The sequence below is a fragment of the Haliotis rufescens genome, unplaced genomic scaffold (genome assembly GCF_023055435.1).
Source record: "Haliotis rufescens isolate VD_foot unplaced genomic scaffold, xgHalRufe1.0.p SCAF_15, whole genome shotgun sequence".
NCBI lineage: Eukaryota > Metazoa > Mollusca > Gastropoda > Lepetellida > Haliotidae > Haliotis > Haliotis rufescens.
Genome location: NW_025963835.1, coordinates 6630145 through 6643068, shown reverse-complemented (window position 1 = coordinate 6643068; position 12924 = coordinate 6630145). Strand labels below are relative to the sequence as shown.

Genomic DNA, 12924 nt, shown 5'->3' with positions numbered 1-12924 from the left:
CATATCAAGGCGCCAGAATGTGGGTCTTAGACTTATACTAATTTGGGTCAGATGGGTCCTGAAGAGGACCCGGGTACTCACCAGACTACCCAGACCTGTGGTTAGTTACATGATATATTATTTAATGACAAAAACAATGAAACTTCATAGTTAAACTACAAATGGCTAATGTTTGCATTTCTCTCTGACTATGCACACATTCCTTCTGACTTTAATATTTTTGAGTAAAGATGAAGCTTCAGTCAACCTCAGTGTATGCATGATTTTATACGTGTATGAAAATAGTTTTTGCCAGGACTCCAGGAGAGTTCCCTATCAGACATTTTGTGCCCAACTCTTGAGGCCTACAACAGAACGGGATACCTGGATAGGGTTGGGGGGTCAGTTACCCAGGTAGTAAATTTGAACTCGTCCCAGCCCTACCCTATACAGCAGACAGGAAGCTTATGCCCTGGCTAGTTCCCTTAATAACAATATCAGCATGATTAGGTAGATATCAAATCTACACACTGAGCTAGGACTTGCAAAATGTGGCCAAACTTATCACTATCCATAGTATTAAGTACTGATGAACATGATAAAATATTACTTCAATGAGGACACGACTTATAAGCCTTCAGCGGGGACCTATTACAGGCACAATGATGGAGATGAATGATAAGGGTTGTCATAGTTGCCTAAGTGAATGAACAGGACCAGACAGCCAGCCAGTGGTCGATAGTGTGAGCAACATGCCATGCCATCAGGGCACAGTGACCGCTAGACCACCGATCATCTCTCATCACTTTAAATGACATGTATGAGGTACTAGAGACCACTCTGAACTGGACCTTAGAGATACTTCAGTGTTAGAAACGAGGGATGTTAGGACTGTCAACCTGGACCTTCCAGTGTTTCATATCCATTCTATTATCATAAATATTAGGGCTGGGACGGGTTACTTGGGTGCCCCGGTCGGGTGGGTACTGAGTAGGACCCAAATACCCACAGGACTACCCGGACCTGTGGTTAGTCACGTGATATATTGTTTAATGACAAAGAGTATCTAAAACTCTATGTTTAAACTACAAGTCACTAATGTTCGCAGTTCTTCCTGACTACTAAACCCATTCCTTCTGACTTTTATAGGTTTGAGCCAGACATACACAGAACACAAACATTGTGTCGTAAAGCGACTCAGGCATACATCACTACAGATCTGTTAACATGCTTGGTCCTGTGGTACTTGTTGGCAGAAACATTTTAACATTTGGAACATAAACATAATTAAGGTGCTCAAACAATTTGATGCACTTTGAGAGGTAAGATCCGTTTTATCACAATAAAGATCTTGATTATTAATCAGATCATCATGACTTGGCGCCACCATTTTGTTTGAAGCAAATGCAGGTGATATAAGAGGTGGATTCTGACATAGTCAATAGGAGGGACAGAAAGGAAACGACTCATAATAGCCACTGATGGCGCTTCAATCGAGGCATGAAATTCCAGCCAAGGGTGGAAACTGGACTTCTGTAGTTAATTAACTCTCTTGCCTTGGGAAGAGGAAGGATGTGCATGATCATGATGAAAAGGAAGGTTTAAAATTATAATAGAATCTATGCTTTATTTATCAATCTAAATTGTAACAATGTGATGACTGAGTGAACTGCACCGCTTTGAACAGTGTGTCAGATATATCCTCCAGCCTGAAGTAGTGACCACATGGTGACACAGAGAACAGCTGATATACAATAAGGACTAGTGATGGGAACCACAGCTACATGTACACACAACAGCAGTGCAACATGTGCAACACTGACCACTTGTGTTCTTGTTTTATGTGAAACAGGAAACAGCAATAACTCAAAAATAAATATTTCCTCCTTTGAATAACATATGCCTGGTTATGAAAGTCTTCAATGTTCAGAAAGCTCATCATCATGATCATAATACGGATTTCTTTCATCTAATGTTTCAGTGTTTAGGAAATATTTACCTTTCAGTTTCTTTGGAAACAGGAAATTATGCTTAACATGACCTACACATAATGCGTGACGAGCAAACACTTTAACACTAGGCTACCCGACCGCACCTCCCCAGTAAAAGAAGTTAGAATATTGGCGAAAAAGTCAAACTGGCCATTGAAAGAGTAAAAATGATCATTGAGTGACTTTTATTTGTCTTTTTTCACCATGTCAGCGGTAGAAACTAACATTTTTAGTCCACTAGTCCTATTAATGTTAATATATATATAGCAAAACCCTTCAAAATGGCATTCGAATCCCGGTTCGCCCTGATTATGTTTCTAGGTTTGTCAGTACCATACCCGTGCTCGTGGGTTTCACCGAAGTGGTAAACGTCTGAGACCTGCATCACTTCGGGCTTTCCTCCCACATTAAGCTGACACGCCGCGATATAACTGGAATACTGTTAAAAGGGGCGTTAAACCCAACTCACTCACTCACTTAAAAATGGCAAATTTGCACTAGTCTTATGATACCTTAACTATTAGGCAGATTGGCAAGGACTACAGGACTAGTGCCAATTTCTAACGCTGCATGTTCACTACTACTGAAGAAAACAAAACAGTGAAGGAAACATATTTTCTTTAACATGTTTACAGTGTGACACAGGCACTCATAAAGATGTTTAGGTGTGCCAACATGAACTATAGTCTTGCTCCATCTTCAGCCTTTGTTAAATGTCATTTCACCACAGGCTTGAAATAGTTGTCCACTTCCTTTTCACTAATAAGGATTATTTTGTAAATCATACTGTCCATTAAATAATTCATTTCACATGTCATTTTTTTATTTCTAATGTGTCCTTTAGGCACCAGGAACTAATTCTAACCATGCCATTAAGATTTTAACCATGCCATTGTCACTGTATTTCAAACATTAAAAGCGGATTGTTTAGACTGCTGTTTATCTAGACCTGACCTAGATACACTCGTAAAGTTGTATGTTTTTTTTTAATCCTCACATGATTAAACATGTTCATGTTTTTAAACTTGTTTTTGTTTGATGTACATGATATTTAATGCTGTATCTTTGCCAACTGACAATTTGTCTGTGATCCTCTGCCTAACCATGTCCACACTGGCAACATAACGCATTGAATAAATGCCTGCCTTACATTAACATTTGGTCTGCATGCTACACATGACATTTTGAAGAGTGAAAATACCGGGTACCATCAATCCTACCAATTACTGTCTGTAAAAATCCACCTTCCTCGAGTAGAGACCTTCCGAAATAAATAACCTCTGGGCATTTATTCAAGTTTTTACGGTAACTCAAAACATGCTGTTGAAGGTCTCCCGATATGACAGCGTGAACAGAACATCCCAACAGCAGACACCCTTTAGCATTGTATGTGTTGATCATCTTTCACAGACAAGATATTCACTAAACAGTGTCCTATAGATTATATTATATGTCATAAGAAGCAGAAAAATGGAAAGATATCATTTCTAGAATTATGCTTATGACAGCTTATGAGCCAGAAAACATGACGTTATGTCGAATGTCCTAAAAAAACTTGAGCAACTTCCATGACTCTGTGCCTTATACTGAAAGTAATAACATTTGCTGAGGAAGAATCTCTACTTGTTCAAGTTTTCAATCAAAATACATTTCAATCAAAGTAATAGGGTGTGCTGATACTGCTAATAAATATAAATGGTTTGGGAAATGGGGAGTATAAATATTTCCTTGATATTCTTTAAAATGCACTCTAACACCCAAATGTCCGACAGAGCAAAATCATTATCGGACTCAGAAGCATGAAAACTGGACACTGCCCTGCTAACATGGATAAGTTGCTGTATTCCATCATCAATGGCAGTGTTCGGAACTAAAGTGGTTCCCTGGGTCCTTGAGGTTTTCTACAATAGTATTTGAATCAGACCCCTTACATCTTTCATTTTTAACATTATGGTTATGACAAAAACCAAACTTCAGAAATGTTTATCTTTGATCGTCTTGATACAAGTCTACCATATTTTCCCCAAGCCATTGACTGTGGTCCCCCGAGTCTCTGAGTATGATAAAACAACATATAATCATAAAAGAAAACATGTTGATCAAATGAAGCATCATGCATGAAAATGAAATTCTTGATCACATTTTTATTCATGTTAAAAGATATGAGAAAAATGTGAACTTTCAAAAATTGGTTTTACTGGACCAACCATGCTTACGACATTAAAGTAACATCTGAGAATGTACAGGTTGATTTACCTAGTAAACACCACAAACATATGAAACTAAAACTGTTCAACAAAAAATATAGGTGAAAGGTATATGCTGAAGCTGGAGAAGTCATCATCCCAATCCCAACAACACAAACTATATACAAAAGTTCCTTTACTTTGAGACAAATACTATCTGATAGTATCTATCAAATCTGGCAATCCCTGCTCTAACAAGCTACAGCTGAAATATATAAAGGTCAAGCCAATAAAACACACAAACAATGCACCAATTCCATATGCGTATCTTGTATGGCTCAAAGAGGAACATGGTTTAGACTTGAACTGAAAGTTCCAAATGAGAGATGAATCGGTGAACGAGTATGGCTAATCTTACTTATCTGATAAGGCTGCTGCAAAGGCATTTTAATAACATTTCTGTATGTTGGGTATTACCTGATGCACCGCAATCGGCACAGGCGGTAGAATACATGGTTCCTCTCGACATGACGACGGTCTGGGAGACACGCAAGCGGTGCCGAGTGAAATTTGAGATGTACGTACGACCCGACCCCCAGGAAATGGGGAGATGTCAAGAGTTCAACAGAGAGCTTCTGTCAGATTCTTTCAGAAGACTTGCACAAAAATGCCATCACAACCTGTGTATGGCAATTCCAGCGATTAAGATTGCACAGTTATGAACACAAAATCATTGTCAGCTTATTCTTAGCAAAACTGTAGCTTCATACGGTGTTGATTTTGTCCAATTCGTCCCAATTGCTTGTGTTATCATTCCAAATTTACATCGAAGGCAGGACTAGGCCTAGACTGAGTCATCAATGAATCTACTTGTCGTAAAAACATAATTCCTTTAAGATGTCATTTTGATACCATTCCTTTTATATTTTACTATAGTGTTTATCGCCACACGTTCTCTACTATTTATGTCGATTATCAGGGTTAAAATAACGTAAAAGTGTATGTCTTTTTTACGACTACCGTAAAGTAGGTCACTTCCGAAATTGCAAATGAGTCAGAATGAAGTAGAATGCATTTCCTAGTTTTGGGTGTCGGCGAGCGTAATGATCTGTCAAAATACATCTGACTGAAGCATGACTTCTAAGACATTAGCTGAAGAGTTCCCCATTCACTGGCTTGTATGGCACAATGATTATGAAAACCTCGATCGCGAGCTAGCAAAGAAAACGGTTAGTAATTAGGACGAGGCCTAGATGGCGTGTGAAAAAATTATCATGATGAACAGCGTTGACTGTTGTTGATAAAGATTTTGTAATTTTAGTTATTTCCTCATAGTAGTTTATTGCAATGTAAGTGACTGGTAAACATCCTTGAAACGGATATTTAATGTGTTAATTTATTCTTCTCTGCTATTGACTACCTGTAGGTTATAGCCTGTCTATTGTGTGTATAAATAGACATGATAGAAAGGGAAAAAAGGGAAATGTTATTTTATCATGAGTCTTATCGATGTCAACAAAAATGTGTTCCTCAAGATGTGTCCGTAAAAAGTTATTGACAACTGTATTCACTCGCAATTCTTCTGCTACTTCACTCTCATGCTTCTTTGATGCTCCCCCCCAAAACATGTTTAGAAACGGCAAGTGTTCAAAATTCCTTGAATGAGGTACAGATTCTTCTATTTTGGTGCATACAACTAGTGTTTGGTGTATGATTGTTTAAAAATTATTCACAAACATTATGAGTAAATGTTTGTTTTCACTTCATGCTTGGTTTGGTGTACAATTTGTGTAAACATGGTAGATTCTAAGCATAGTAAATGATAAATATTTCTTTTCAGCATGATAAGGAGTTGTTGGACCCAAGGGGTAGAGCTCCTCTGCAGCTAGCAGTGACCCTAGGGCACATTGAAAGTGCTCGTGTTTTGCTGAGGCATGGAGCTGACGCCAATTCTGAAAACCTGAAATATTGGTCAGGTAAGATAACTAAAACATTTAAAAACAGAGCAGTGATCCTGGACTGAGTTAACCATGTTAACATGTGTCTGTTGACTCACACTATTTGTCAGTACTACATTGACTTTCATTTTATTTTAACCACTGACTCTCAGCTTTTGAAAAAGAAATCTGTGACCCAAGTCATGAAAAACAATGAAATCATGTCATCATTAAATTTTCAATTTTGATAAAGACAAAAAAAAATTGATAGCTACCAGATCTCTAAACAAGAAAAAGGTCTGTAGAACTGAATGTGTATATTAGTTATTGGGCATAGTATTACAGTAGTTAGAATGAGTTGAAATCTAGGCATCAATAGCTTAATCCCATGCAGTGTGCGAGCTTAGCCTCAATTTTGTAATTGATATCTTTTCCCGTAAAAACCAAGCCTCGTTCTCAAGTGCGACCTACAAACAGTAAATACAATTTGCTAGCAGATGACATATTCACTCTATAGTCTCTGTCAACTGGAGTTTTTAAACAGAGGTTTCTACTGAAACAACTTTTTTGTACTTTTATTAGCTTTCCATGTTACAAAATATATTCACTGGATATTAATGCTTTTCACCTGGATAATAAGGTTTATTCATTTCATGATGAGGATCATCTTTTTTTAAATTGTCCCAACTGTATGCATACCTGACAAGGACGACATTGGCTACCATTATGTTACGATGTCTTACATTTTTCTCAGGAGGAATGCCATTATTTTTTCTTTTGTTTCTATTTTTTCTGACTTGTTGGATGGCATAAATGCACATATATTCACAAGATGCAAAATTCTACCAGCGTTTAAACTTCTATATAATATTAATGCATACACAAGCCTTATTGGTATAAATGTACTCTTGATATTTTCCACTTGAAAATTCATTAGTTATAGAGGTGCCAGAATTCCAATATGTTCATACCTTTCTTGACAAATCTCCAGTGGTGTCACTTGGAAGTCGCATCATGATAAATAGTTAGTAAGAGACTGGTATTCCAAGTGAGTTCCAAGAAAATAACAGTTGAAACACACAATTTAGCCATGACCGAGCATAAAAATGCAATAGCCAAGGTATAATCCAAAAGTAATCGTCCACCACAACAGTAAAAGAAGTATACTGCTACAGCAGACGATAGGTTTGAACCAATCATTTTACTGATAGAGGTCACGTGACTAAAATCTTGACAACTTCCGGTGGTGTGAAGGGTTACTTTCCCTAATTAAAACTAACAAACCAATACATATTTGAGATTTAAGTTCTGATTTATTTAAGTGCAAATGTCTGTTCAGTGTGATAACACTGACAAACTATGTCCAGACAGCTTAAGACAGAAAGAACCAAATGTCAAACACCACAACCTGTAAACCATCAGTTTAGACCCCTGACACACAAATTAGTCCCTCAATGACATATCAGTCAACTCAAATTTAAACAAACGGTGTTAAACTGCCCTAAAGTAACATATCTGTCACTAGAATGTGATGCTATCAGTATGTTTCTGGCCGCTCTGTGTGGGACTTCTTGGTCACTTCGAGGGGGAAACTGGGGACTGTCTTTTATCCAATTAAAAACATGTTTACATTTGTAGCTCCTCCTGTTTTAAGTTGGATATAGTAAGCTTAGTGATCAGTGATTGCAACAACTACAGTCCGTTTGAATCCAAATGAGAACGATGAATTGCAAAATAACTCGAAATCCAGAAAAGTGTATGAAACATCAATACGGTACTTGACCATGAATACCCTGTACCCAACAAAATCTGAATTTTGTTTATTTTAAGACCCATGACGGATGAAGTTCTTTAAGAAACTATCATGTAATTTTGTATAGAAATTTGTACATGACACATAGGGGGGACAAACCGTGGAAGGCACAGCGCAAGCACGCATGCACTGCACGTTCTGTGGTAGGGGAAATGACAGAGCGTTAGAGGGGCCATCTCATGATAATTTCAGTTGCAATCTGACTCGTTCATGCCATAGATCTCGTCGTCGGAACTGCTGGTCCCTGAACCGACTGCCACTATTGTAGGTTGGACTGTTGCTGGCCGTAGTCCATCTCGTGACCAATAATGTGGCTCTATCTCATCAACGACTGTGGCCACACAACGCCTCCATGTTTCTACTGTTACCAGACCAAGGGATTCCTTTACGAGTTGTTCAACGTCTCGTAATTTGAACGTTGTGTTCGATCGTCCAACGTCACCCTTGACGATACCCCATACCAACTCGATTGGATTCAGGTCGCAGAGATAAGGTGGCAGTCGTAAGACAGCGTGACCCTGAGCCTTGATGTAATTGTCAACTTTATACACGGGGTCAGGTTTCATAGTTTTGATGATTTCATAGAGCTGTGGTTTCGTTGCTCGAGAAGGAAAGGTAATGTTCCTCCGTTCCAGCCAAGTAACCACGTCTCCTTTACGGTTATTGGAGGTTGGAGTCTTGCTTTCTGGATCCTGCACACTATGATACGGTGCATTGTCCATGACAATGAGAGACTTGGTAGGCAAAGCAGGGACTAATTTATCTTTCACCCACTCCAGAAATACATTGCCGTTCATTTCTGTGTGGTAGTCCCTGTTGTCTTTGGCCTTGGCTCTAAAGACGAGGTCACAGTCTGGGAGAAAACCCTGACTAGCAGAACCAGCATGGAGAACTATGAGTCTTTCACCCTTTCCCATTGGTAACTTTCTACCAGACTCCTTACAGTCACCACTGGGTACCCACTGACTGCTGGCTGTGTGGGGCGCATTTACCCATGTCTCATCTAAGAAGACGGCTCATATCCTTCTTCACGTTTCTGCTTGATGGTACGAAGATAATGATTTCGGAGACGAACAATGTCAGACCGTTCACACAACACAGCCCTATTTTCTCCAGTTATCTTTTTGTATTTGTAACTAAATGTATGCAACAGCTGCCATAGTTTGTACTTTGTAACACGTAAATCATGGTCAGTTTCAAGGTGTTTCTTCAAAATTCTTAGGGACAGATACTTATTTTCTGAGTGCAGTTTAACAATTGCACGTCTGACTTGATCCCTCTGCAAACTGTCTAATTTATCAACCTTGCGTGGTTTTGACATGTTCCCTACCCCCTTAACCTGACTGTTTGTATCTCATCGACTAACAACATTTTAAAGTTTCTGAGGGGACATACCAAGTGCTTTTGAAGCTCGTTTCAGGAATTTATTAATTGCATAAAAAGGCTTTGCTCTTTCTGCTTCACTTCTAAAGAAATCATACACATTCAACATCAACTGTTTAACATCTGCTGAGTAGCGCATCTTGTCATTGAATGAACACAGTCACTGTGTAGTTCGTGCAGACCGTGCTTGCGCTGTTCCTTCCATGGTTTGTCCCCCTACGTGTCATGTACACATTTCTATACAAAATTACATGATAGTTTCTTAAAGAACTTCATCGGTCATGGGTCTTAAAATAAACAAAATTCATTTTTTGTTTGGTACAGGGTATTCATGGTCAAGTACCGTATTGATGTTTCATACACTTTTCTGGATTTCGAGTTATTTTGCAATTCATCGTTCTCATTTGGATTCAAACGGACTGTAGTTGTTGAGCATGTCGGTTATCCTAAGGTCGTATTATCTTATTGTATTTTGGTATTTGGGCCAGTTATCATGGTTATGACTTTTTTCATCCATTTCAATTTGTAAAAACAGAAGCAGAGCTCTAGATAAGCTTATAGTTATTTGAATATTTTACCCAGGGATTTCATTTTGATTGGCATCCACACTTTTAACTTTTTTACGTATTTTAACTTGAAATTCTGTTTTGTGTCAATCCCTGTAAAACATTTAAGACTAAAAGAAAGTTGTAAACCTGTCTATGTTTGCTTGCTGCTCCCTCCCAGGGAAACCTTTTTTATTGTCTAATCCTAGCATTGAAAGAAAGGCATTATTTTTTAAATCACAAATCAGCGATTGTTGACAGGTTAAGATGCATTCGCAGAGTTGCATCCTTTGGTCACCCCAGACACCTATGGTTGTGGGTCGAATCCCAGTTCGCTCCAGTTTTGTTTCTAGGTTTGTCAGCACCATACCTGTGCTTGTTGGTTTCACCAAAGTGGTAAACGCCTGAGACCTGATTGACTTCAGGCTTTCCTCCAATCTCATTAAAATCAGATCTTAGTGCTCGCTACCGCTAAACAAAGATCTGAGGACATCCCATTACGGGTCACGTCAGACCGACCTTACGTGAACTTTGACCGACCAATGGAATGACCAATCAGAAGGCAGCTTTCTCGTGCTTTACGGCACACATTTCAAATTGGCGACTACGCTTTGAAACATATTTTGACAAATTCTCGATTACAAATTTGAAACCTGAACAAAAAAACATTCTGGAATGGCTAATAGATGGTCTACATTGTAAGGATTCAGTCGTTAAACCCGTAACTATCGTTTGGAATACCCAATGTTAAAAGTTTACGAGATTGCATGATTAGAAATCACATTCCGACTGTCACTTTTATAATCTGGTAAGTGACGCACTGATGGGTCGGATGAAAGGTCGTTCTGACGTGACCCCTTATGGGATTTCTCAGATCTTTGTTCAGCGGTAGCAAGAACTAAGGTCTGATTTTAATGAGATTGGCTTTCCTCCCACATTAAGCTGTCACGCTGCGATATCACTGTAAAAGCGGCATTAAACCCAACTCACTCACTCCAAATGTATCTGTTGGAAAGTGAATTTCGCTATCGGCTGATACACAATCATTTTATGTAACAGTTATAATATACGCAGTTGTTTTATCTGATATACAAAGGTATATTTCAATAGTGTATTTGGGATTTGATTTGTCTGCATATTTCATCATATTTAATGCATATTTTATGCAAATACGTAGCTTTTCTCAAGCCCTCAGTTGTGCACTTATTGCGCTGACCTAATGATGATAATTACACTGAAAAGTAATGAAAGGATCACACTGATAGATTTCTTGGTTGACATGGTTGATGCATGTCGTCATAATCCCAATTGAATAGATCGATGCTCATGACGTCAATCCCTGGATTGTCTGTAGACTGTCAAAATCAGATCTTAGTTCTCGTTATCGCTAAACAAAGATCTGAGGACATGAAAGTGAGAGTCGGAATCTGTTTTCTATTCAGGCAATCTCGAAAACATTAAAACGGGGTATTCCGAACGACAGTTACGGCCTGTACGACTGATTCCGTCAAAATTATCGTCTATCTCTCGCTCTCGTGGGATAAACATTTGAACGGAGGAGACGTTGCACAGTAAGTTTGAAGCACTGCCATACAATCGCAACCATATATTAGACATTCCGGAATGTTCGTTTGTTTAGTTTTCAAAATTTTGATCGAGAACTGTGTCAACATATTTTTCAAGCGCAGTCAAAATGGAAGTCGTCAGGTTGAAACGAGTACCGTAAAGCTCTTGTCGTTTCAGTGGTCGGTTCAGGTTTGATTTCGTTATGTGATTTTGATTGAACTATGCATAGACACATTAGTCCAGCCAAAATATAGCTCCATAATTACAGTCTGTGGAAACAGGACTTTTATAGTCAGTAACTCCCTTGCCTCGGGAAGATGTTTTTCTGAGCAAGTGATAGAGAGAGAGATAGTACAAGAACAACATTATCTCTATCTTTAAGTGGTATTTCAGAACCTGTAGTATCAGTGAAGACCCGAGTACATTTCAACACATGCGCTAGCACCTTTATCAAGCAAGTGATCAACAGCTGGGTAGGACATGGTCATGCTGTTAAGAGTCACCTACACAGAGATTAACACAAACCACAAATAAATAAGGGTGGCAGAGTGAGGCCAGAGATGAATGCTGATAAGTGATGATCCGTCAGGCCGAAGCCTGTAACAACACGTATTGGATCGGCATTTGGAAGTCACACACAAATGAGAGAGAATCTATGTATGTCAATTTCTTTATTATGAGGGACTTAGTGTTTCGAAGTATATGCATGCTGTTTCAGCAGGTAAAGAATGCTAGGATGCAGAGAGTATATATATATGTATCTGTGAAACAACAAAGGTGGAAACGTAACAGTTAATTACCGGTAGCACTGATTAGTAATAAGCAATGGACAAATGGAAAGGCAGGGGTTAATAAGCCTTGATTGGGGGATAATGTGACAGATAGGTGATGACACAGATTCATTCAATCAATAAGTATCAAGCACTAGGCAGATATGTTCCCTGGTCCCAGTTCATGGCTGGCTGGTGTCTCCTGATGTCAATGGCTTCTTGTAGTTTCCCTTGACACCAGATTTTGATGGTGGACAGGACTTTGTTGGTTTCCCACACGATGGTGTGGTCTTGGTTCTTCAGGATGGTTATATTATGACCAGTTCAAAGGTTGTATGTTATGTTTGTCCTGACTGAATGAGGTGACCCATGAAGATCCGGGGTAAAATAGGTCTTAAAGTAACCCATTCTTGCCGTAAAAGGCGACTTTGCTTGTCGTAAGAGTAGACTAACGGGATCGGGTGGTCAAACTCGCTGACTTGGTTGATGCATGTCATTGATCCCAATTGGTTGGATCGAAGCTCATGATATTAATCACTGGATTGTCTGGTCCAGACTCAATTATTTACAGACCGCCGTCACATAGCTGGAATATTGCTGAGTGCGGGGCTAAACAACAAACCAACCAAACCAACTGAGTGAGGTACTAAATCTTTAAGGTATATACCTATATAAAATAAACACAATTTCCATTTCCTCCTGTGCTCTGACGCACGCTCTCATGAAGTTTCTAAATATAAGGCCGCCTCCGTGG

General features: G+C 38.9%; 2 protein-coding genes across 4 annotated transcripts in view; one reads left to right on the top strand and one right to left on the bottom strand.

Annotated features, from left to right (window-relative positions):
• Nucleotides 1-5006, bottom strand: part of LOC124122732 (ARF GTPase-activating protein GIT2-like) — a 48655-nt gene extending 43649 nt beyond the window's left edge. For all 3 annotated transcript variants that reach the window (XM_046485851.2, XM_046485853.2, XM_046485852.2), the window contains exon 1: nt 4634-5006. In XM_046485851.2, coding sequence (XP_046341807.2) covers nt 4634-4685 — 52 coding nt within the window. In that variant the 5' untranslated portion in view covers nt 4686-5006. The remainder of the gene's footprint in view (nt 1-4633) is intronic.
• Nucleotides 5007-5190: 184 nt separating this feature from the next.
• Nucleotides 5191-12924, top strand: part of LOC124122730 (ankyrin repeat domain-containing protein 13D-like) — a 44440-nt gene continuing 36706 nt past the window's right edge. The window contains exons 1-2 of the mRNA XM_046485849.2: nt 5191-5385; nt 5997-6132. Coding sequence (XP_046341805.1) covers nt 5290-5385; nt 5997-6132 — 232 coding nt within the window. The 5' untranslated portion in view covers nt 5191-5289. The remainder of the gene's footprint in view (nt 5386-5996; nt 6133-12924) is intronic.